Here is a 21,860-nt window from a genome sequence, read left to right on the forward strand (position 1 = left end):
GGCCATCCTACACCTCTTTGGGAGGAAAGGTGGGATAGAAATTTAATTTGAAATAAATAAATAAGACCTGAGGATTAAAAGGCAAATATGCCTGACAAACTGGGGCACAAAGGAGGCAGGATTCTTTTCTTTGGTATCTGAATCTATGCCAGTGTGTCTGCCTATCAATGGTTCTGCTCAATCTCCATTCTGGAACCCCTGACCGCTAGCCTTATTTACATGTCAGCTGATGCCAAGAACCAGTCTGAATCACGGCACCTGCCTTCATATGCTTAAAACTGTCTCCAGTACACAAGGAGCACTCCAGTACCTGAAAAAGAGGGGCTCCCTTAGCTCTTCCGACTCATCAAGTGGGGTTGCAACAGACAACTTTCTCCCCCTTCTGAAGGCTTAAGGGTGGAAATGATACACCAATTCATTTTGTTCACCAGTGAGATACTTACACCAGAAATCTACTTGCTGAAAACTCTTGGACATGATCAAATCTTGCTTTCCTTTCAGTTTTTTATGCTCTACGTTCACAGACTGGGAGTCAACCTTTCCAGAACTTGATGAGAAAGCAAGAGAACACAAGTGTGAGATACATTGTGGGAGGGGGTCAAGAAAAAAATGTTTAAGAGAGCAAGTGTATTTCTTATCAACATCCAGACAAAAAATAAACATCGGCTTTCTTGGACTCTTCATAATTAATACCTCTCTGTTGTTTTCTGTATTACTTTACTCAACAGATGTAGTTCTTCTGAAATATTTCAGAATACTGGCCTTCCCAGGCTTCTACTGAGGACACCACCAAATTATGTATTAGCAACCATCACTACAGCAAGCACTTTTGCTGGGGGTGGGGGTAAACACAGTGAGTAAACACTGGGTTTAATGGCAAAGAGAAAACATTGTGGGTGATAAACTACAAGCATTAAAACACTTTCATGGTGATATTAAAAATGGAAGTTTCAATTTGTAAGCATATGCTTATTGTGAATTACAGCACTACACCATGCTCCTATAGTCTTAAGCAGAGCGATAAGGATGTGACTCCTTAAATGAGTGATCCAGAACGCTGTGTTACCCTGGGATCCACTGGTTGCACAGTCCTAGATCACAGAAGCATAGAACTGTGGAGTTGGAAATGGACCACAGGGGTCATCTAGTCCAACCCCCTGCAATGCAGGAATTTAGCTGTGCTGTCAATTCAAACATATTAAAACGCTCTTACTTATAGGTGAAACATGAATCACATAGGCGTAGTGTTTTTAAAACCTTGTTCCTAGGAAGCTTGACATTTCTCCTGGGGCAAAAACATGATGCACTGGTACAAGGGACTTTTGTGTTTTGGGGTGATGGCCCATTTAATTATTTATTTTATAAAATCTATGCACCTCTTGATAATAAAAAACAACAACAACCCCAAACCACCTCAAAGCATTCTATATTCTTTTTATTTAAAAAAATCAACAATAAATAAATAAATAACAATTCAAAAAACGAAAAACAGATTAAAACATGCATCAACATTCTAAATATCTGAGTAGGCTTTGTCCAAACAAAAATGTTTTTAGCAGGCACACAGCCCACGGAAGATGCAGAGGTGCTCCTTAGCAGACATTATCAATATGGAAAGGGGTTCCAAGAGGGTTGGTTTGAAATCTCCTTACCAAAGTTGCCCATATTCGTCTTCCTGGCATGGAGAGCAGGGTTCTGTCTTGATAGTTACCATTTCCCCCAAACAATCGTTCAGTTTCTCACTCATGTTCTGTAAGAAATTCAAAGATGGACAGAAGGGTAAATAGTTCTGTTCACTTTCCAGATTTCTAGGTCCCCTTTCAGGGTTGCCCTTCTCAAGATGGCACTGGATATTTCAACTGAGTTCCCAAACAGTTTCCCAAGCACTCCTGTTCCATGGCCTGAGGACAGCCAGCTCCCATATGAACCTCCCATAAGATCTTCCTCCAAGGCCTGACTCCAGGTGTCATCAGCTTCAGAGGGGAGGCAGTGGTGACCAGAGATAGTGTGATATCCAATGTTAATCCTACTTGCGGCAGACCTAAGACCATTGATTTCAATGGGCCTACTTCAAGTGGATTGATTGTCACCTGGGATTTTTCAGTGGCATCACCCTCACAGTGAAATATTTTCCCCAACTCAACTTGCACCTAATCTCAGTTTTTAGCCACATGGCAAAGGCAGGAACACCCTCCCATCTGATGTCAAGGAGATAAATAACTATACAACTTTTAGAAGACATCTGAAGGCAGCCCTGTCTCTGGAGGTTTTTAATGTTTGATGTTTTATGCTGGTTGGGGCAATCCATCCAGGTGGGCAGGGTATAAATAATATAACTATTATCATTATTATCATCATCATTATCTTTGGTCATAATGGGTGATTCAACCTCTGCCTTGGCTTCAATGGACATTTTAATTTAATTCTGCTGTCATCTTGTGAGTTTCAACTGAGGTTTTTCAATTGTCATCTATTTGTAAATATTGCAGTTGCCTGCATAGCTTTATGCTGAGACAGGATAAAAATCCTTTGAAAACAGCAAATAAATGTATAAAAAAAACCTGTCCCTCATGTATGAGCGACTCGGCAGGAAGGGAAGAAACACAACTTTTGATAACATGCAAGCATCACTTGAAGAGTTGAACACATATGCTTGCTTCACTTCTGAACAAGCAACTTAGCAGAAAGACAGGGACTTACTACAATATGCACATTAAATATGTGATGCTGGAAACAGCTATGAACTCTGCCTTGATGGTCTGCCCTTAAAAGATATAGAATAACTGCCAATTCAGCTTGTTCTTACATATCATGGTACTTCCAATTTGAAGTTTTACCTTCAATACAACGACATCAGGATGGGAATGGAGTAAGCACAATGCACTAACATATTGGCATCAGTTTCATCTTTTGTTCAGGTCTTTCTGAGGTTACCTTGAGCAGCATGGATGATACAGGAGTATGGCCCTTTCCTGTGCCGCTAGGTAACACTGGAAGATCACGGTCATTGGAAGTTACGGTTGTAGCTCTATCCTGGGCACCTGCTTCTATGAATGCAGACACCAGCATGAAAAGGTGCAGCAATGTGGATTTGTCCCATGCAACTGCAGCCTTCAGGTTCTAACACTACTGAGTTGCCTTCTCAAAGCAACCACAGTGCGGCAGCTCTTGCCTGCTAATGGCAAAAAAGGGCCTCACATGCTTAATAATACTGGATTTCCAACACCATTGCAGTTTAGAAACATCACCTATTTTTAAAATGAAGGAAGCCAAAAACTCTTTTCCATAAAACAGCAAAGGTAAAATATTTGCCTTCCTGCCCTCCATTGTGCTTTTTTGGTTAAGTCATTAGTAGATAAAAATCTCTTAGTATAACTGATGTTTTTTTTTTTTTTTAGAGCTGGTAAATCTACATGGTTGGAACTCCTTTTGGACAGCTTGCACCAGCACAGGGTCATTTTGACCCACATTCCCCAGTCTAAATTCCTCCTAGCATCCAATAGGCCAAAAATAAAATTAAGTACCGGTAAGTCAGATCCTGATGCTGAATTCTTGAGTGCTATTTTTCTTCTTGCTTGTTCCTTTCCATACAGCAAGAACTTAACTGAAGTGCACACATATGAAGACAAAGCAGCTCTGAAAATTATACCTATTATTCCTTTGTTTTCACAAAAAAGCGAAAAAGGGTACTGTTTAACAAAACTCTCAGCAACTCCTTCATGTCACAGGCACTTGGGAAACCCAAGTTCAAAACCCCACTAAGACATGTAGCTTACTGGGTGACCTTGAAGATGGTCCACAGGTCAGCAGTAAGAACACAGTTTTGTGTGCAAAAGATTCAAGGTTCAGTCTCTGCCTTCTTACAGCATTCAGGAACACAAAGACCAAATTTGATTTTGAAATCGCAAGGTACATGCTTATTCAGCACACCAGAAAGGACAATTGCCACCAGCTACCCATGGCTCACTCTGGGACAACCTGTTCAAAGATGGAGAGTAGGAGACCTTAACTGCTATAAGCAACTCTAAATGTCTGGCTGTATCCTTTACTTTGTATATGCAATGGGTGTTTCTTGGGGGGGGGGGTGTTATATATGCATTGTGTGCTATAAGTAGTTTTTGAAACTGAAAAATAAAGAAACTAAAATAAACAAATAAGTAGGGCTGGAAAAGACATTTCTCGGAAATCTTGGGACAGCTTCTGGAGCAAGAGTGGGAAGAAAATGCAGTAAATAGTAAATATACAAAAAGGAGCTCGTACAGATTCTCCAAGAAACGGGCAGATCCTGGGAAAGTCAGCCATCACACACACACACACACACACACACACACCTCTTTTTGTAAAGCAACTGGGTCCCCCCCTCCTATGACACTCAGCAACTTGAATCAATCTTGGAATGATTTCCAGTAGCAGCCAGGAATACATCAATAGTTTGCAGAAACACATACGGTACTAGCCATGCTGCCTTTCTAGCCCAGTGTACCCTCCTGGCCTCCAGGACTCTCACGCACACTGAAAAGATGATAAATATTGCTGGTGCAGGGAGATCACAAAGGCTTTTCTCTTTCCACCCTACCACCAAAAGCACTTCTGTCTTCATGTTATGGTTAATTACTTCAGACAACCATATTTGCCTGTCTGGAGTGTCCAGCACCTATTATTCACGGGGCTCGGGATTTGTTGCAGATGGGTATGAAGTCCAACCCACGAGAACTACCCCCAAGCCCTGTGGACAGCAGTTTATTTGAATGCTCCGAGGCAACCCAATATCAAAACATGCAAATATGTATTCACTTGCCACCTGAAATAATAAAATTCACCGTTGGCAGCTCAGTTGTTAAGAGTGTGGCACTGATAATACCAAGGTTGAAGGTTTGATCTCTATATGGAACAGCAGCATATTACTGCATTGCAGCGGGTTGGACTAGATGATCCTCAGGGTCCCTTCCAAATCCAGAATGCTATGATTCTATGAAACATTTTTAAAGAAAAATAACTAAGGAATTCATGCTAGATGCTTCTCTTGAAATGCAATGTGGCAGCAGTGGAAGGAAACAGTGATACAGTATAAAGAAAAAGAAGCATTCCATGCATGCAATAGCTTCTGGAGGGAGAGGTCTCCTCTGGCATCTTCTATTCAAAACAGCAACGCTTGTTGCGGATACAAGCTTTGGCACAAACAATTCAAGGTAGAAAAGGCTCTTGAAACTCTTCCAACGGACATTTCAAAACTAGTGAGAACACTGAATACAGCCACACACAAGGTTTCCATTTTAAAAAGCCAAGCCCTCCACCTTGCTCCCCAGTGCCTCCGCTGCCAATTCTGGTCTTATCAGAAAACCCTGAATCTGGTGTCATTTTTTAGAGGAGAGATTGCTTGAAATATATGCAAAACAAACCTTCACTGAACTGAACCAAAGGTAAACTTATATTCCAAAAATAGCTATGCAGAGAAAAACCATCTTTTAAAAAGGTAAGCCATACATTTAGTTTACTGAGAACTCAACAGAATAGTTTATGTAACACTGAAGGTATGGTCTAATACAGGAACAAAGTCTTTCCCGTTCCAGTATCTATAAATGTATCTTTTTCGGAAAGGCCTGCCAAACAGTTATATCCTCCCCTCTCAAGCTCATTTAAACCACTGATTATCTCCATTCCTACAACTTGTCGAACTTTTGTTAATTATTCTTTTTGGTATCATATTCCTGTTTGGGCTGTCATAAATAAATTTATTATGAACAATACATACCTCAATACCTACCGGTAAATATTACTCAACAAAAAAGGGTAAATTGCTACTGGAACCTAAAGGGTGTTGAATAATTTTTGCTCACCACCTTCAAGGAGAAATTATTGCTAGGCCTTGCAGGTGTCAGAGAGAGGTAAACCGGGTGAGGTTAGCCGATGATTCTCAAACCCTTGGTGTAGTTTTCCACCAGTGTGTCATGGCACCCTGGGGTGCCTTGAATGATGGTCAGGGGTGCCGTGGGCAACACTGGCCTCCATCCCTCTTTCCTTCCCTCCCTCGCTTTCTCTGATGCCCTCTCACGTTTCTGCCTCTCAAAGGCTTGCACAGCTGTTTGCTGCAGCAGCCCTGGCTACAAGCTCCCCGGGTGAATGGTGCCTCTAGGGCTGGCCAGGGCGTGCTGGTTGCCAGGAGCTGAGGCAGCCTCGGAGTAAGCAAGCAAGAGGGCAAAGGAGCCCAGCCCTTGCTGTTGGGAATGGATGGGAAAGTGGGAGGCTGGGCAGGCAGGCAAGCAGGCACTACGGTGGTCTTTCTTGTGTTTGCTGTGTGCAAGGCCTGCCTGGGAGCTGAGTGCCCGGTGCTGAAGGGGAGCCTTTCAGTCATGCAGGTCCAGCAGCACCCACTGCTGCCAATTCTGCCTCCTAAGGCGAGTAAGGTGCTGGCCTCACGTTCACCAGTAAGGATGGGGCATCCTCTTTCCTGTGTGTGAGGAGGCACCTCTCTTTGGGGAGTGAGGTGCTCCCCAGCATAAGAACCCCCAATTTCATCAAGTTTTCCAGCTACTATAGAAAAAGGCTTAAAGGTCAGTAAGTCTCCAATGAGGAACCAACCTGCAATGGCGGTGGGGGAGCCTGGTGGAAATAAACAGCTTGATGCCCAACCCAGATTCCTATATGGCACTTAAAGTGAATGAACAAACGTTGTTTTCTTTTCTGCTTTTCTCTTAAGCCTTTGCCAGTGCCAATAACTTGAGAGTGATCTACACCAAACCCAAAAGTATTTATACCAGGCTTGTAAAAATAACATTGGTAGACATGAGCAAGTGAGTCAATAAAAAGGTGTGTGTGTGTGTGTGGGAGGGGGGGTAATTTTGCAGACTAAGTTACGCAAGTTTATTAATCCCAGCTCATGGTTCATATTTCTGTTATCACAGACCACAGCAATCAACTGATGAACTAAACTGCACAAACAGTTGCTTATACTTGTTTGTATGTTGCTGGTAGCTAGCAAGGACACCATGTGGGCAGACTGTGATGGGCTGTAACAAAGAGACACAGAGCACGGCTGATTTCTCTGCTTTTAAAGCCAAGCCTGCCATGTGTGTCTATATGAAGAGCAAGGGAGTCCCTCTGTAATGGGGGAATGCTAGGATTCTCCTCTATCTAGGCTTCAGGTTGTATATATGTGTAAATAAAACGTATTTCATAAAGACATCATAGTCTCCGCTGTGCCTCATTTTCCCAAAAGGAAACAGAGACCCTGGTAAGTGTGCCTGGTACTCCTGGAATCTTTTGGGGTGGCGTGTAGCACTAACAGAACGTTGGTGTCTTCAGAAAGCTTTGTCGGTCTTCTTCTTGCAGCATTCCTCTGCCTGGCTCATCTGACCGAGATGGGCAGCTTTTGCAGCTACAGGTGTTAATCCAGTTGCAAGTGTTTTATCTAAGCTTCTTGCTTGCTTAACTGGGCACCCTGCCTAAAGTCTTGCCATGCACTCAACAGGGAATCAGTGCCGATCATAAATTTCTAGGTTTAACTGAAGCTGCTGGTTTTAAACTTACAGAAGTCCCATCTTACACAGGTCCTGGGTATCTGAGAATCCAAGCTATTTATAGCTGTTCAATAAGCTGAGAAAGTGGAGACAGCGGGATAAAGAAGACTAGGTTCATTCTGCAACCATGATTACACGGGCCTTGAGGCTTGGTGCAAAGTTCCCAATCAAAATAATATTGATGCCTTTTTGCAGTATTTGGTTTAGATCTTATATGGATATACTGTTCTTCAGAATATCCCTCAATATTTTTCTGTGTACAGTATAAGACTAGGTTCCCCCCCCCCCTAAAAATAATGTCAAAAGTTAGGGGGCATCTTCTACATGGATACATCTCCCCCCATTTTCTTAAATTGGAGTCCCCCAAAATTGGGGGCGTCTTATAGATGGAAAAATATGGTAATACTGTACTGCAAATATTGGGTTGTATCCATGGCTTGCAAACTTAAAATTGTAATATTGCATAGAGCCAGACACCACTGGTGCAGGACACACACGCAACACCCACCTTCAGGCAATTCTCCCCTCACACTGCAGTTCTGTGCAACACAAGGGATGCTGTTCAGGAGCCCCCTCCCAGAACTGTGTCGTCCTGGAGAGGTAGGCAGATTGGCTGCACAAGCGGCCTTCTACCACTGGACTTTACCCATTGTGTCTAAGTGCCTATAGAACTGTTGGTCACACCTTAAGAATGAAGAAAACATTGCTGGGTCACAAGATTGTCTGTAACTTCCCAGGTGAAGTTAGCTGTAGAATAGCCACATGATGCTTCTAATGGAGTTAAGTGCATTGAAACAGAAGTCACCCTTTTAAGAATCACTAAGGATTGATATTGCACAGCAGAGCACAGTAGGGCAAGAAGAAAAGTTGGTTGCAAATAAGCACAATGCACCGTGCCAAACCCCTTCCCCGTGCCTTAGTATCATATTTATTGAAGCTCCATCATGCTACAAATGCACTGTAGAGTACATTAGCAATATGGTAACTGATGGGAATGCTCCCTGCTCTCAAAACAGTTAAAACACAGCCTGGAGCAGGGTGGAAAAACAAGGATCTAAGTCTCCTACTATACTCCCCCAAATACTTTTGAAGCATTCTACATCTTGCTGTGTTCTCATTTATATCCCACATGGAACTCAAACGGCAGTGCACACAGAGTTCCCTTGCTAGCAATCTACCATGCAGATTGCTGGGACTGGTCAGTCCCAAACCATCAAGAAACCCCAGGGCTGCCTTTGATGCAAAAGCATCAAACACAAATACAAGTGATTAAATCAATCAGTTAAACCAGCAGCATGGCAGTACTAAAAAGTATGGGTGACTTTACGAAAACATATTCCAAATAGAGAGGGTCACATGGCTATTCATGCATGCATTCGCAGGCAACTTTGATCCTGACAGTTGGCTTCCACACAGGGACCACCATCAAGCCCCTTTAGACCACGCCCCGAGGCTTTCCCATACTGAGCACTTTCAAAGGCCCTTCTTACACATCATGTTTTTTTATTGCTTGGGAAAAACATTTTAAAAAATGCTTTTCCCCCCTCTGGAATTGGAAAAACCTTGCCACCAGATTTTTCTCATTGCACTTCCATATTTCAACGTAAGTTTTCCACAAGTTCTGAGGTCCCAAATGCATTTTAAATGTCACTGGATTTTATTTTTTAAAAAATGGATTACATGTGAGAATTCAAGTTTAAATTACCGTATATACATGAGTATAAACCAACTTTCTCAGCACATTCTTGGTGCTGAAAATGCCCCCCTCGGCTTATACTTGAGTGAGGCAGGCGGCGGCGGAGGGACGAGCAGCTAGAAAGGGCTCCTTTCTCGCCGCTCGTCCCTCCGCCGCCCGCCTCTCGCTAGGGCAGGCACAGGAGCTGCGGTTGGGAGAGGTGCTGCGCTGTGCCTCTCCCAACTGCGGCTCCTGTGCCTGCTCCTGTGAGCAGCAGAAGCGGCGGCGGAGGGACAAGTGGCTGCTTTTGGGCTGCTCCTTCCTCCTCCGCTGGTTTGTGGTGTCGTGAACCGGCTTATACTCGAGTCAATAAGTTTTCCCAGTTTTGGGGGGTAAAATTAGGTGCCTCGGCTTATATTCGGGTCGGCTTATACTCGAGTATATACAGTGGTTCTAACAACTACACACACCACTTTGAGCTCCTTGGAGGAATAGTGGGATATAGCTGTAATAGCAATCACTGGATGCATTATAGTAGCAAGTTTTCCACACTTTTCATTACAATACAGGACTCTGCACCAGAAACTGCATGCTATCTCTGGTATACAGAGTTGTGTGTATATTCCCCTACTACTAGCAAAATGATTTATGCTTAACACCAGCAAGTTGTTATAACCCTGTTCAAAGAAAGGTGTCACATCTGAAGCTAAAGGAGATGGTCAAATTTACTGTTTTGTCTGTCAATTTCATAAAAATGCTTAAAAACAGCCAATGCAGTTATTTATAATTATCAGATCTTTCCACAATTCTCTTCTCTTATAATAGTGGGGGAAAGTGTCTCTTAAGCATACGTTTAAAATGCCAAGAAAAGCTGTCAGGCTGGTTTAAAACTGGCCAGATGGCAGCTCTCATATATATATATATATATACCGGTATATATATATCTATATACACACACACACACACTGCATGTTGAGTGTGGTACATTAAAGCTATCACTATGCTAGTGTTTTCTAGCTCAGACCTGCTCTACATCTTTTCAGAAGTTGCCTGCACTGCCTTCTTACCTCATGCCTATCTCAGACTTGCAGTTTAGCAAACAAGTACACTTGCCTCGCTCAGTCAGTTTCTTTTTCTGTTCTGGTGAATAGGTCTGGGCATCCAAAACAGTTTTGAAGTCTGTATCGTTGTATTGATTTGACCTGACAATATATCGCAAATCATGAAGTGTGTTAGGGCTGGGTAATATATGGTCCACAACTGGTTTGAAGTCCCTATTGTGATAACAGTTGCATAATTTTTGACCTGGCAATATATTGAGAATCATGAAAAAAATCACAATGTGGGGGAAACTGTGAAACTAGACAATGCCTCTAACATAGCTCCATCCTTTTTTCAGACATCGTGATATATTGTGGTGTTTAGCTGGTGGTATATCACAATGTTGAAAACCAGGTATCGCCCAGCCCTAAGTTAAAGACACAGCTGGAGACACTATGTGATTGTTACTGAATTAAGTGGAAAAAGTAAAGTAAGCAATAGCAAAATGTGTATTTATGTCTAGGATTTAAATAGCCAACACTCCCTCTTCTCTGCTACTTTGAAACGCACAGGTAAAGGTATAGGACCCCTGGATGGTCAAGTCCAGTCAAAGGCGACTATTGGGTTGTGCCGCTCTTCTCACTTCAGGCCAAGGGAGCCAGCATTTGTCCACAGACAGTTTTCTGGGTCATGTGGCCAGCATGACTAAACCGCAACGGAACACCGTGACGGAAACAAGAGCGCACAGAAACACCATTTACCTTCCCACCACAATGGTACCTATTTATCCACTCACACTGGTTAGCTCTTGAAGTGCTAGGTTGGCAGAAGCTGGGACAGAGCAATGGGAGCTCACCTGTCGCAGGGATTTGAACCGCCAACCTTCCGATCGGCAAGCCCAAGAGGCTCGGTAGTCTATTGACAAAGCCTCAGCAGAGACACGAGACTCTGCACAATCTGTCGCACTTGGCTTAGTGAAACTGGAGGACACATTCATGACTTACCAGAAGCAGACCAATGGCAACTTTCCACATTTGAAGACTGCATTCTGCAACAGACGCTAAGGTATATATCCAACCTAGTGCTATATGAATGTTCTGTCAGTGCACAGATTCCTGCTTGCACAATGCAATCGGCTCGTCTCCTCACCTACCTGCCCCCTAAATCTGTTCATGGTTCCCCCAATCCTCTGGAGCAGATTTGGAGAGGGTACGGGGCTTGAATGAGAGAAAGAGAACTCCAGATGCAAAAGTATAAATCCTTGCTGTGACAGAACACAGTAGCTGGCTACTGCCCCATCAGCTGGTCAGAATTGCTCATTTCGAGTTTTGCACCATACACCAAGGGCTTTTATCATCCACAAACTGTAACAATGTCCCACAGTCCATTTACTAACATACCATGATCAACACTATCAAACACCATAGAAAGATTAACAAGATTGATTGGGTACAATTCTCTTTATTAATCTCTAATCTGATTGAGATTATGGCAGTCTCAATGTCAGGCAAATAAGGCTGGCCACGATGGCTATGTTCTACCTACAATTTCAGAGGCAGTGTGCCTCTGAATAGCAACTGCTGCGAATCGCAAGTGGGAAGAGCGCTGTTGCACTCAGGTCTCTTAGGCAGCTGGTCAGCCACTGTGAGAACAGAATATTGGTGATCCAGCAGTGTCATGTTCAGTTTAGAAGACAGATCCTCAGTGCAGAGAACTGGTGTCCAGGTGTGGATTAAGCTGTCAAGAGAGACCACTCACTCAACCACCTTCCCACCCACAGAGATTATATATAGATGGAGAAGTGAGTGGGGTGGAAAATACACAACTAGGATAGAACTGCCCACCCATCCACCCCAGCTAGGAGCAAAAAAGCTCCCACTACTCCAACGCTTTATTTGGGATTTGTTCTGGGAGGGTAAACTGCACAGGACCACAACCTTATTAAACAATGAATAAAAATCAATCTCCCGAGTATTTATCACTGCAACATGAAACATGCAGATCTTGTTTCTTCTGCAACAGCCTTAATACAAAACCCCTCCAAAATCATCTAATAAAAAAGCATTCCATGCCAAATAGCAATTCACTTCATATGCCATTGCATGTATTTCCATACTACACTACAGATGGCAAATGGTAGCATATTTAACTATTATTTTTACTTCAAACAGGAACCAACAAGCTATCAACTTAATTCTAGAATTCAACCAGAAAGTGTCAAAAACATAGTAAATATTTGTTTAGTGTTAGGATGATTTACATTTACTTGACAAATGTAATCTAAAAAATGGTGGAGAGTATGTTCGAGCAAGCACAGAAGAACAAAAAAATTCAATTCTGGTTGCCACATTTTCTCTGCAAATCTGAATAAATCAAATTCCTTGACCACCAATACAGAATTAATTCTAACAACTTAAGCATGTATATCCCCTTTCCATATAGCTGGTAATGCCAATTCATTCACACACACATCATAGTCAGACAAGTTCATCCAACTACTTAGGGCTACATGTTTACTTCATTTTGGGGTATGTCCTTTATACAGCATTTCAACTCCTTCAGGGGCTACAGTTCTATGCATGCCCTTTTCCAGTGTGGCTTATACTCAAGTAGTCAGTCTGATGAAGATTTGTTTAAACTACAGTATAGGTCATAAAGGAAAAATCACTTCAGCAGCATAAAATTGACCTGGACCAATACAGTGGTACCCCGCTAGACGAATGCCTCGCTAGACGAAAAACTCGCTAGACGAAAGGCATTCGCTAGCGGAAGGCTGTCTCGCAAGACGAATTTTTCAATGGGCTTGCCTCGCAAGACGAAAAAATTTCCGATTTTTTTTTTTCTTTTTTTCGTCAAACCGCTATTCTCTCGTTGGTGCTTCGCAAGACGAAAAATTCGCTATACGACAGCACTCGCAGAACGAATTATTTTCGTCTAGCGAGGCACCACTGTATGGATATTCTTATTATAACCAATGAAAAGGAATCAAGCAAAGAGCCCTGCTGGATCAAACCAAATGCTTATCTGGTCCAGTGTTCTGTTCTCAGGGGAGCAAACCAGATGCATTTTGAGGCCCCATCTGCAGTATACATTTAAAGCACTTTAAACAGTCATGTTTCTCTCCCTTCCCCCCCCCCCAAGATCCCAGGAACTGAAGCTACAATTCACAGAAGGCTTTAAGAATCAATCACTCTTCCCAGGGAACTCGGAAAATTGTAGCTCTGAGGGTAAACAGAGGTCTCCCAACAACACTGAGCACTCTCAACAAACTACAGTTCCCAGGATTCTTTGAGAGAAGGCTGAATTGCTTAAAGTCCTATGCAAGTGTTTTAGATTTACAATGCAGGTGAAGCCTAATTTACATGTTGTGTGAAGAAATTATTTCCGTTGTATGCCCTGAATCTGCAATCATTCAGCTTCCCTGGATGACCCCAGGTTTTGAGACGCTTCTCTCTACTCATTTTCACCACACAATGCATCATTTTTTTCTAACTTAGTTTTATTCATTTTCATCTTTAAACACGGTTGCATTGAGATGTATTTTTGTTTACATTAGAGCATACATGCAACAATTATAGTTAAAAACAAAAACAAGACAGCAATCAACACAGAGATAAACGTTTCTGAATAGATTAACAAAGTTGTGTCAAAGCGTACACTCCAAAATTATTAAGTTATTACAGATATGAAATGATGTCTAGTAATCATCATTGCTTAAGACTGGGGACCACAAGTAATTAAGCAAAAGGTATTTTGTATCAACAATTAGAATTTATAGGAATTTACAGGAACCAAGCATCACTTTATCCACCTTTCATGTTCCCCTCACCCACTTGCTTTTTTTCACTAAGCTAAAAAACCTCTGGACTTGCCCCCCCGTTTCTGATCATTTGTGTTGGGGAAAGAGAGAAAGAGAGATCAGTTTCTGATCATTTGTGTTGGGGAGAGATATGTATAGTTGAAGAATAGGTTTGCAACATCCACCTCACCCTTTTCTAGGGGAGCAGGAAAGCACGTAAAAACGAGGACCCACGCAGTGCCGGCTCTTGGTTACTTCCTGCCCGGAAAGGCATCGTGGATGCGTTCTGCAAACCAAACGTCCATATACCGACGCAAACCTCCCTGTCGTCCACGTACCCGCACCAACCGCTCATAGGGCATAGGCACAAATCGCGCAGCCACCCTCCCTCGGAGCCTATTCCAGTCCCACGCGTCCGCCCAGCCCCATCCCAAAGACAGGCCTCCTCCCGGTGCAACGCCCTCGTGACCTCTGCGCCGCTTTTTTCCCCTCCCGTGCATGCTGTTGCACGGCAAGCTTAAGCTGCAACCGGCTGCGGACCGCGCGGCCTCTCCCTCCGTTCCCTTGGACAGGGCGAAAAGAACGGAAGGCGAGAAGACACAAGACGCGAGCCTCCCGCCTGCCTGCCTGCCTGGCCATCCCTCCTCCTTCCCCGCGACGGCGCTTCCAAAGTCACTCCGTTCTTTCGCGGCCCGCCCCTACGTTCCATCCCCGAACGCTCGCCGTCCTCTGCGACCGCCCATTGGGCCGCGGCCGCGTCACTCACAGGATTTAATGAAACGGGGAGGGGTGGAGGGAAAGAAAAAAGAGCGAGCGGGCAGGCAGGCAGGGAAGAGAAGGAGGCGCTGGAAGGGGAGGGAGGAAGGGGCCGAGCTCAGCGCTCGCCCCAGCAGAGAAGAAGGGGGGGGGAGAGGGAAGCGAGGAGGCTACTTACTTACCTGCCCGCCCAGCCGCGCCCTCGGGCGAGCGTTGTGCAAAGAGTCGCCCCCCCCCCGCTTCCACAGTCGCCCCCTTCCTCGGTAAGGGCTCCGTCCGCGGCTCCCCAGGCCGCCGCCCGCCCGCCCGCTGCCCTCCCCTCGCTCGCTGCGCAGCCATTTTCCGTGGCCACCTTGGCTACCGAAGGGCTGACTCACCTCGTCGCTGCGGGGCCCTGGCTCGTCGTCTGGGGGCAGCCCGGCTCTGCCCGCGGCGGCGGCGGCCCTCCGCGGCGCCCGCTCCCTCGTCGCCGTCCCCCTCCTTCGGCGCCGGCCCGGCCAGCCCAGCCTGGCGCGCTAGTCCCAGGCGAGGACGGGTCCCCCGGGCGGGCCGGGCTTGGCGGCGGAGAAGGAGGCGGCGGCGGCGGCGGCGGCTCCCTCCCTCCCGGCCGTGACCACCATCTTATTAGCACAGGAAATGACATGGCGAACGGAAGAGAGGGGCGTTCGGGGGCCGAGCCCGGGGACCCCCCGAACCGGGAGGAGGAGGAGGGAAAGCGACGCGGGCTGGCTGGCGTCGAGGCCCGGCCTCCTCGGCGCTGTTGGGGGAGCCCTGTACACAGGCACGCACGCCCCGAAATGCCTCCTTGCTCGCCCGCCCGCCTGCCCCCCTCGCTTCTCTCCTTCGCTCGCCAGCCCGCCTGGCAGCCAAACACCCCCGCCATGCTCCTCCGATGCCTGCAGCAGCCGCAGCCTTGCGAGTCCTCCCCCGAAGCAGAGCAGCGTCCGCGGCAAACGCAACGCGAGCCGAGCAGCAACCTGCGCTCGCATTTTGCACGGGCTTTTCTTTCCCCTCTCTTCTTCTGCAGCGTTGCGCGCTCGCACTTTGCAGCCCACCCCCCCCCCCCCCAGCAGAGAAAAGTTGACGGCCGCCTGACCAGAGTTGCCTATCTTTTGACATTGCAACAGCCCGATCCTTTTTACGTGTTTCTTCAGAAGTCGCGCTCCTGGTTTTCGGAAGGGACTTACTCTCCTGTAAATGCGGATAGCGTCCCATGCATGTTTACTGGGAAGTATCTCCCCGTACCCAAATCTCCACCCACTATCCAAAAACGATTTCCTAAAGAATCGTGACCCGAGCCAATGCATGTTTACTCGGGAGTAGGAGTAATTGAGATTAACGGGAGTCTCTCTCCTGAAATACAAGGTCGCAGTTTATTCTTTCCCCATTACTGGTGGGTGAGTTTTTGCTTTTTTCCTTTTAACCAGCCGACCTTACAATCGCAACTGTTTTGTTTGGCCTGTCCCGTTTTGATTTTGATCCTATGATGACCTTTCTGAAGAGGAAAGCAAAGGAGACTGTGGAAGCTCCGTTATATTAGTCATAATGCTATGCGTAACGTGCAGCGATTTAAACACTGACGTCTCTATTCTAATTAAGCAGGTCCAGTCCAACTGGCTTTGAAGTGCATGTAAGCCTGCTATCCTATACGTGCGGGAAATCCCAGTGAACCTAATAGGATTTCCAAATAAAATCCTGGAGAGCTGCTGCTAGTTAGTATATTGTAGGCAATACTAAACCACATGGACCAGCGTTATAAGGTAGCCTGCTATGTACAAGATCTTGGCTTGTTTTTAAACCAGCCTGCAGAGTTTGAACCCTCAGTCTGCAGTGAAGGATCTGCAAAGAACTCACCATTCTTAGCATTTTAAGCATTTGCAGGGAGACTCCTGTTTAGTAATAAGGTTTATTTAATAGCATTTATCATAGAAAGCAAAAACATATCACTTGTGGGACTTGCAGGTGTGCCATGCCTCTTGTGCTGGAATGATCAATAGTAATTAGTAAGAGCATATTGATGCCACATAGTAGTGATTTATCTGAATTATCTGTTCAGTGGATTAGAAGTCATACAGGGGAAAGGGGCTAGGGAAAATAAAATAAAACTTGAGTTTTAAAATGACTTACCTTGGGAAGATTTACTGGGAGCATATGCATTGCACAGCTGAACCAGGCCACAATTCATTTAATTCTATTGGCACAACCTGCCATTAACCTCTGGATGCTCAGAAGCATCAGGTGAACACAGTGGACATTATATGTTTGGCAACAATGTATCAGGTACTCAGAGGTGTATATATAACCTATGAACGTATTGGACATAGAGGTTTGATTTGGGTACAGCGGCTAATCGTTATTGAAAGTTCTATTCATGGATTTGTCATTAGAAACCCATCTAGGCAAATGGCTTGTGGCAGTGAATTTCACAATTTGTAACTATGCACCAGTCCATTTCCTTTTGTGTTTTGTCAATTTGCATCCCAGGGACATAGGGAGCTGCCTTCTACCAAGTCAGACAATTGGTCCATCTAGCTCAGTGTCTACACTGACTGCCAGCAGCTCTCTGGAGTTTCACATAGGGGACATACCCAAATTGAAGGTGCCAGGGATTAAACCTGGCACCTTCTGTACGGAAAGCAGATGCTTGACCACTGATCTACAACCCTTCATGATCCTATGCATGTTTACGAGCCGGTAAGAGCTATTCTGCATATTGTGCAGATAGAAATACAGTAGTAGAAACCTGGACTGTGCCACTTCAGAATGCATCCCAGGTGGGTAGGCATTGTAATTTTGAATGCTACCCCCATGGGGGGAAAGTAGCATATTGGGGAGAAAGCTATGGTAAATTTCTCTCTTATAAATTAATTTACAATGAGAGAGAATGATATTTTGGTGTGTTTATTTTAACAAAGGGTTAGATTTTCTTAAAAGGACCTTTCAGTGTCCAAGGTGGTAAAGTCCAGCATTCTACAATTTTTGGCTGCAATACCAACCCCACATATTTAGGAGTAAGTCCCATTTAATTCAATAGGTCTTACTTCTGATTATACTATGGTTGGGATTATGCTGTAAGACTGCCACCACAACGTGTAGAGTAGATTTTAGTTTGCCGAGTTCAGTAGCACATTCCATGCTTTCCAAAGTTATAAAATCTGGGATTCTTGTTACGTTGACTTTTCCAAAGCTCGAACATTTTGTTGCCACAAGTTCACTGTGTCTGCTTCTGTAATGGCTCGCTGTGGCCTACGAAATGATGCCAAGGTAGAAATGTCCCTTCCCCATGGGGGAAGAAAAGTCTCGTTCAATAATGTGAAGAGTTGTATTTATATACCAATAGATTGGATGAATTCTATAAAAGAATATTGCCCAAACTTTGCTTGGGGAATGCTTCAGTGTGTGACTGGCACTTTCCCCGTGTAACCCCAATAATTTGTGTTCATACATTGGCAGGATTACTGTAATAACCTGCAGTTTCATAAGAGTATATATTTAAAGAAAATGAATAAATGAGCAAATTAGGTTAATTTGGATATGCAGAAGATTAATTTAAGGAACCGCAGAAAGGAAGTCAAATTTTGAAATGTCAAAATGATTGTAAAATTAATGAAATGTATGAACTTGAAAAGTAGAAATAAAAATTAAATAATAATAATAATAAATAATAATAATAATAATAATAATAATAATAATAATAATAATAATAATAATAATAATAAATTTGTGTTCATAATGTGCCATTCCTAGAAATGCCACAGTGCATTTTTTTCCCTTGGTGCTCATAGGCTCTTGCCAATCATAGGCTGTCAATTACCAATTAGCTTTTACTGGTGAAATATATTATTGATTTATGGCAATTATGGCCCTAAAATAAGACTTGATTGTGCTTTCTGCTTCATCTTCTCTCTCTCTCTCTCTCTCTCTCTCTCTCTCTCTCTCTCTCTCTCTCTCTTGGTCCATTTAAGCCTAAGGTCCATTTTGTCAATAATTAGATGCTTTAAAATGTTCAATATTTGACCCAGCTTAAAAGTCCCAGTAGGTCTCTTGCAGACAGGCATAGAGATTAGATCACTGACGGGGAAGCCCTGCCTCTCCAGGTAGACTCCCATCAACTCCAGCTATGATAGTCAGTGATCAGGGCAAACAAGTTCCCCATCCCTGTACTAGGAAGCTCTCCTGCTTAAGTTCCATTGATATGAATGGTGTCTTTGCAAGGGCAAAGTGTCTATAGTTGACTTCATAACTTTGGGTGACATCCAATTAATACTTGCATTAGACCCTTTGGGCGTGATTCACCTATCAAGCAGATCACAGCTACATCCAACAATACTTGCAATGGGACTTCCCCCCACCCTCTCTTTTCTCTGTGGGCTCCCTCCAAACACAAATGCATTCCCTGCGTCATCGTCCCCCCCAGAAAAAAGCACTGCTGAATAGCATCCTGTGTCTATCACTTTCCTGATATACTTTTAGAAAAGCTAGACCCTCTTTAATACTTTTTTCCTTACTATGACCCCAGTTTGTTTTATAAATAATTTCTGATCATCTTTAGTTCTTGATCCCATCCCCATGCAGTTACATAAGTCTGGGTTTGCTTTAATAATCTCAGCAAGCAATAAATAAATGATTAAAAACAACATCAAATAAATTAGCCATGCCTTGTTGAGGATCCAATTTTTAAATATATACTTTAATTGATGCAGTGTGTGCTGAACTGCACTGAATTTCGCCAGCAGTTCCCCCCGTGTGACTGTGTGCCATCACTTGAGCCATTTGTGATTTTGCTGCAGCACAAACAAAACAAATTATTCAAAGTCATTCTTCATTTGCTGTACGCTCCCCTCGGAACACAGATCTAAACTAGTAAAGGGAAACACATTAGCAAAACAAGACAGACTTGGTAAGGAGAAAACAGTAAAAAAAATGCTTTCCATAGTAATAAGTGTCAACACAATTAGATGCTTATATCACATTCCTCTTTAGAGGAACTTGGCAGGGTGTTTTCTTTAATGACACACTCTTCTGGCTAATAAAATAGACTGGGAAACTGTATTGCTGCAACCTAACCCACGCGGGTGGCGCTGTGGGTTAAACCACAGAGCCTAGGGCTTGCTGATCAGTAGGTCGGCGGTTTGAATCCCTGCGACGGGGTGAGCTCCCAATGCTCGGTCCCAGCTCCTGCCCACCTAGCAGTTCGAAAGCACATCAAAGTGCAAGTAGATAAATAGGTACCGCTCCGGCAGGAAGGTAAACAGCGTTTCCATGCGCTGCTCTGGTTCGCCAGAAGCGGCTTTGTCTTGCTGGCCACATGACCCGGAAGCTGTATGCCAGCTCCCTCGGCCAGTAACGTGAGATGAGCGCCGCAACCCCAGAGTTGGATACGACTTGGTCAGGGGTCCCTTTACCTTTACCTTTACCCATGCATTGTTCGCACTTAAGACAGGGTGTGAAGCCTCATGTGTGAATATTGGGTGTGGTTAGTTATTGAAGGCTGCAATCTTATACATGGTAGTAAGTGCAAAGGAACTGAATGAGGCTTCTGTGAAAAGGTTATGGGATTTTAGTGCAAATTAATTTGGGACCAAGTTACCTGAAATACTGCTTTCTTCCATACGTACCTACCCAACTTTTAGGATCCACTTTGCAGGCCCTGCTCTAGGTGTTCCTGCCAAATGAAGTGACGTGGGTAAGCACCAGGGGCAGGGCCTTTTGGGCAGTGGCACCTGATTATTAAACAGGCTTTCCAGGGAAGCACCACCTTTGTGCTCTTTTTGGCACCCATTGAAGACCTTTCTCACCAGCCAAACCTTTTAAGTAACCTATCTAGCCCGAGCTTCTCAGTTCCTAAATCTTTATTTTAACTTTGGGAGTGCAGCAAATGTATTTTTGGAGCTTTGAATTTTATGGTATTATGTCTTTGTAATTCAATTGTTTTCTACTTATTTATCGTAAGCTGCCCAGAAAACTGATAAGTGGCAAGCAAATGCTATAAAATGTAAAATAAAATGCACTAGTAGAGAATAGGAGATGTTGAGAATAGCTTTTAAGAAGATTTGTTGTTTTTGTAAATTTACTCTGCTTCATAGCATCGGTGGAATAAATTATTGGTGTATCAGCCATTCATGCATCCTCTGTATGTTTATTTGAAAGGAAATCCCATTGAGTTAAGTAAAATGCCCAAGTTAGTGTGTAAGAGATTGCAACCTTAGATGCACTGCTGTGCACATTATGGCAGTTTGTCACATAGGCAGTATCCCCGAGCTTGATAAAACAGCCAAGCATACAGGAGATATCAACCACATGCCTAGCTTTGCACACCAAAATGTGTTCATTTGATTTTCAACCTGATTTCTTTAAAAAGAAGAAGAAGCTGTATTTACTAGAGTGTGTCACGGATTATTTTCACGAACCATACTTTCACGCGTGTGTGCTAAGAGTCACAGTCTCAAACAAGAGGATGAAACCATCTTCGTCAGATTATATCCTGAACTGCTGGCTGCCAAGCTTGACACACACAAATTCACACACAAATCTAGTCATAGACACCCAGCAGCCCACACTGCTCACAGCCCTCAGCCACACATGGCTTTCACATGCAGTGTGTCTGTGCTCTCCCTAGCGGGAATCTTAAACCGATGGTGCCAGGCTGTTTTCATTTCCCAAGGATAACGGAATGGGGAGGAGCAAGGACCAATATGTATGGGTTTTCTTTTCTCTGGCTGCTGTCTTGTTTATATATGTATGTCTTGTTTTAAAGACGTATCTAATTGGACTGGTCTTCCGAAAGTTGCATAGGGATTGGGATGGATCAAGAAATTTTGCAGGAGGAGGCAAAAGTCTGCTCTGCTGCCTCCTGCTCCCTGATTGAAAACTCCAAGTGACAAACATAATGCAGGAAATTCCATTTCGCAGTTCACAGGCATTTATTTTATGTGAAAGAATGATTTATCCAATTTGTAACAAAAATAGTTTCAATGTTTGCGTACACTTGGGATACTTCGTTTTTTGGTGTCCTGTGTAAACATTGATGTAAACTTTGGGATTAATGTTTCATAAATAAACATTATAATTT

At 44.0% G+C, this 21,860-nt stretch overlaps 1 protein-coding gene across 2 annotated transcripts in view; it reads right to left on the reverse strand.

The window, feature by feature from the left end:
- The window catches only part of PRDM11 (PR/SET domain 11), a 42,812-nt gene extending 27,548 nt beyond the window's left edge, over nt 1–15,264 (reverse strand). Inside the window, exons 1-3 of one of the 2 annotated variants that reach the window (XM_033149379.1) lie at nt 15,166–15,264; nt 1,653–1,750; nt 444–547 (exon numbers count right to left, since the gene is read on the reverse strand). In XM_033149379.1, the coding sequence (XP_033005270.1) occupies nt 444–547; nt 1,653–1,747 (199 nt within the window). In that variant the 5' untranslated portion in view covers nt 1,748–1,750; nt 15,166–15,264. The remainder of the gene's footprint in view (nt 1–443; nt 548–1,652; nt 1,751–15,165) is intronic. The other variant, XM_033149390.1, reaches the window with a different exon arrangement.
- Nucleotides 15,265–21,860: the final 6,596 nt, after the last annotated feature.

Source organism: Lacerta agilis, chromosome 1 (genome assembly GCF_009819535.1).
Source record: "Lacerta agilis isolate rLacAgi1 chromosome 1, rLacAgi1.pri, whole genome shotgun sequence".
Classification (NCBI taxonomy): Eukaryota; Metazoa; Chordata; class Lepidosauria; order Squamata; family Lacertidae; genus Lacerta; species Lacerta agilis.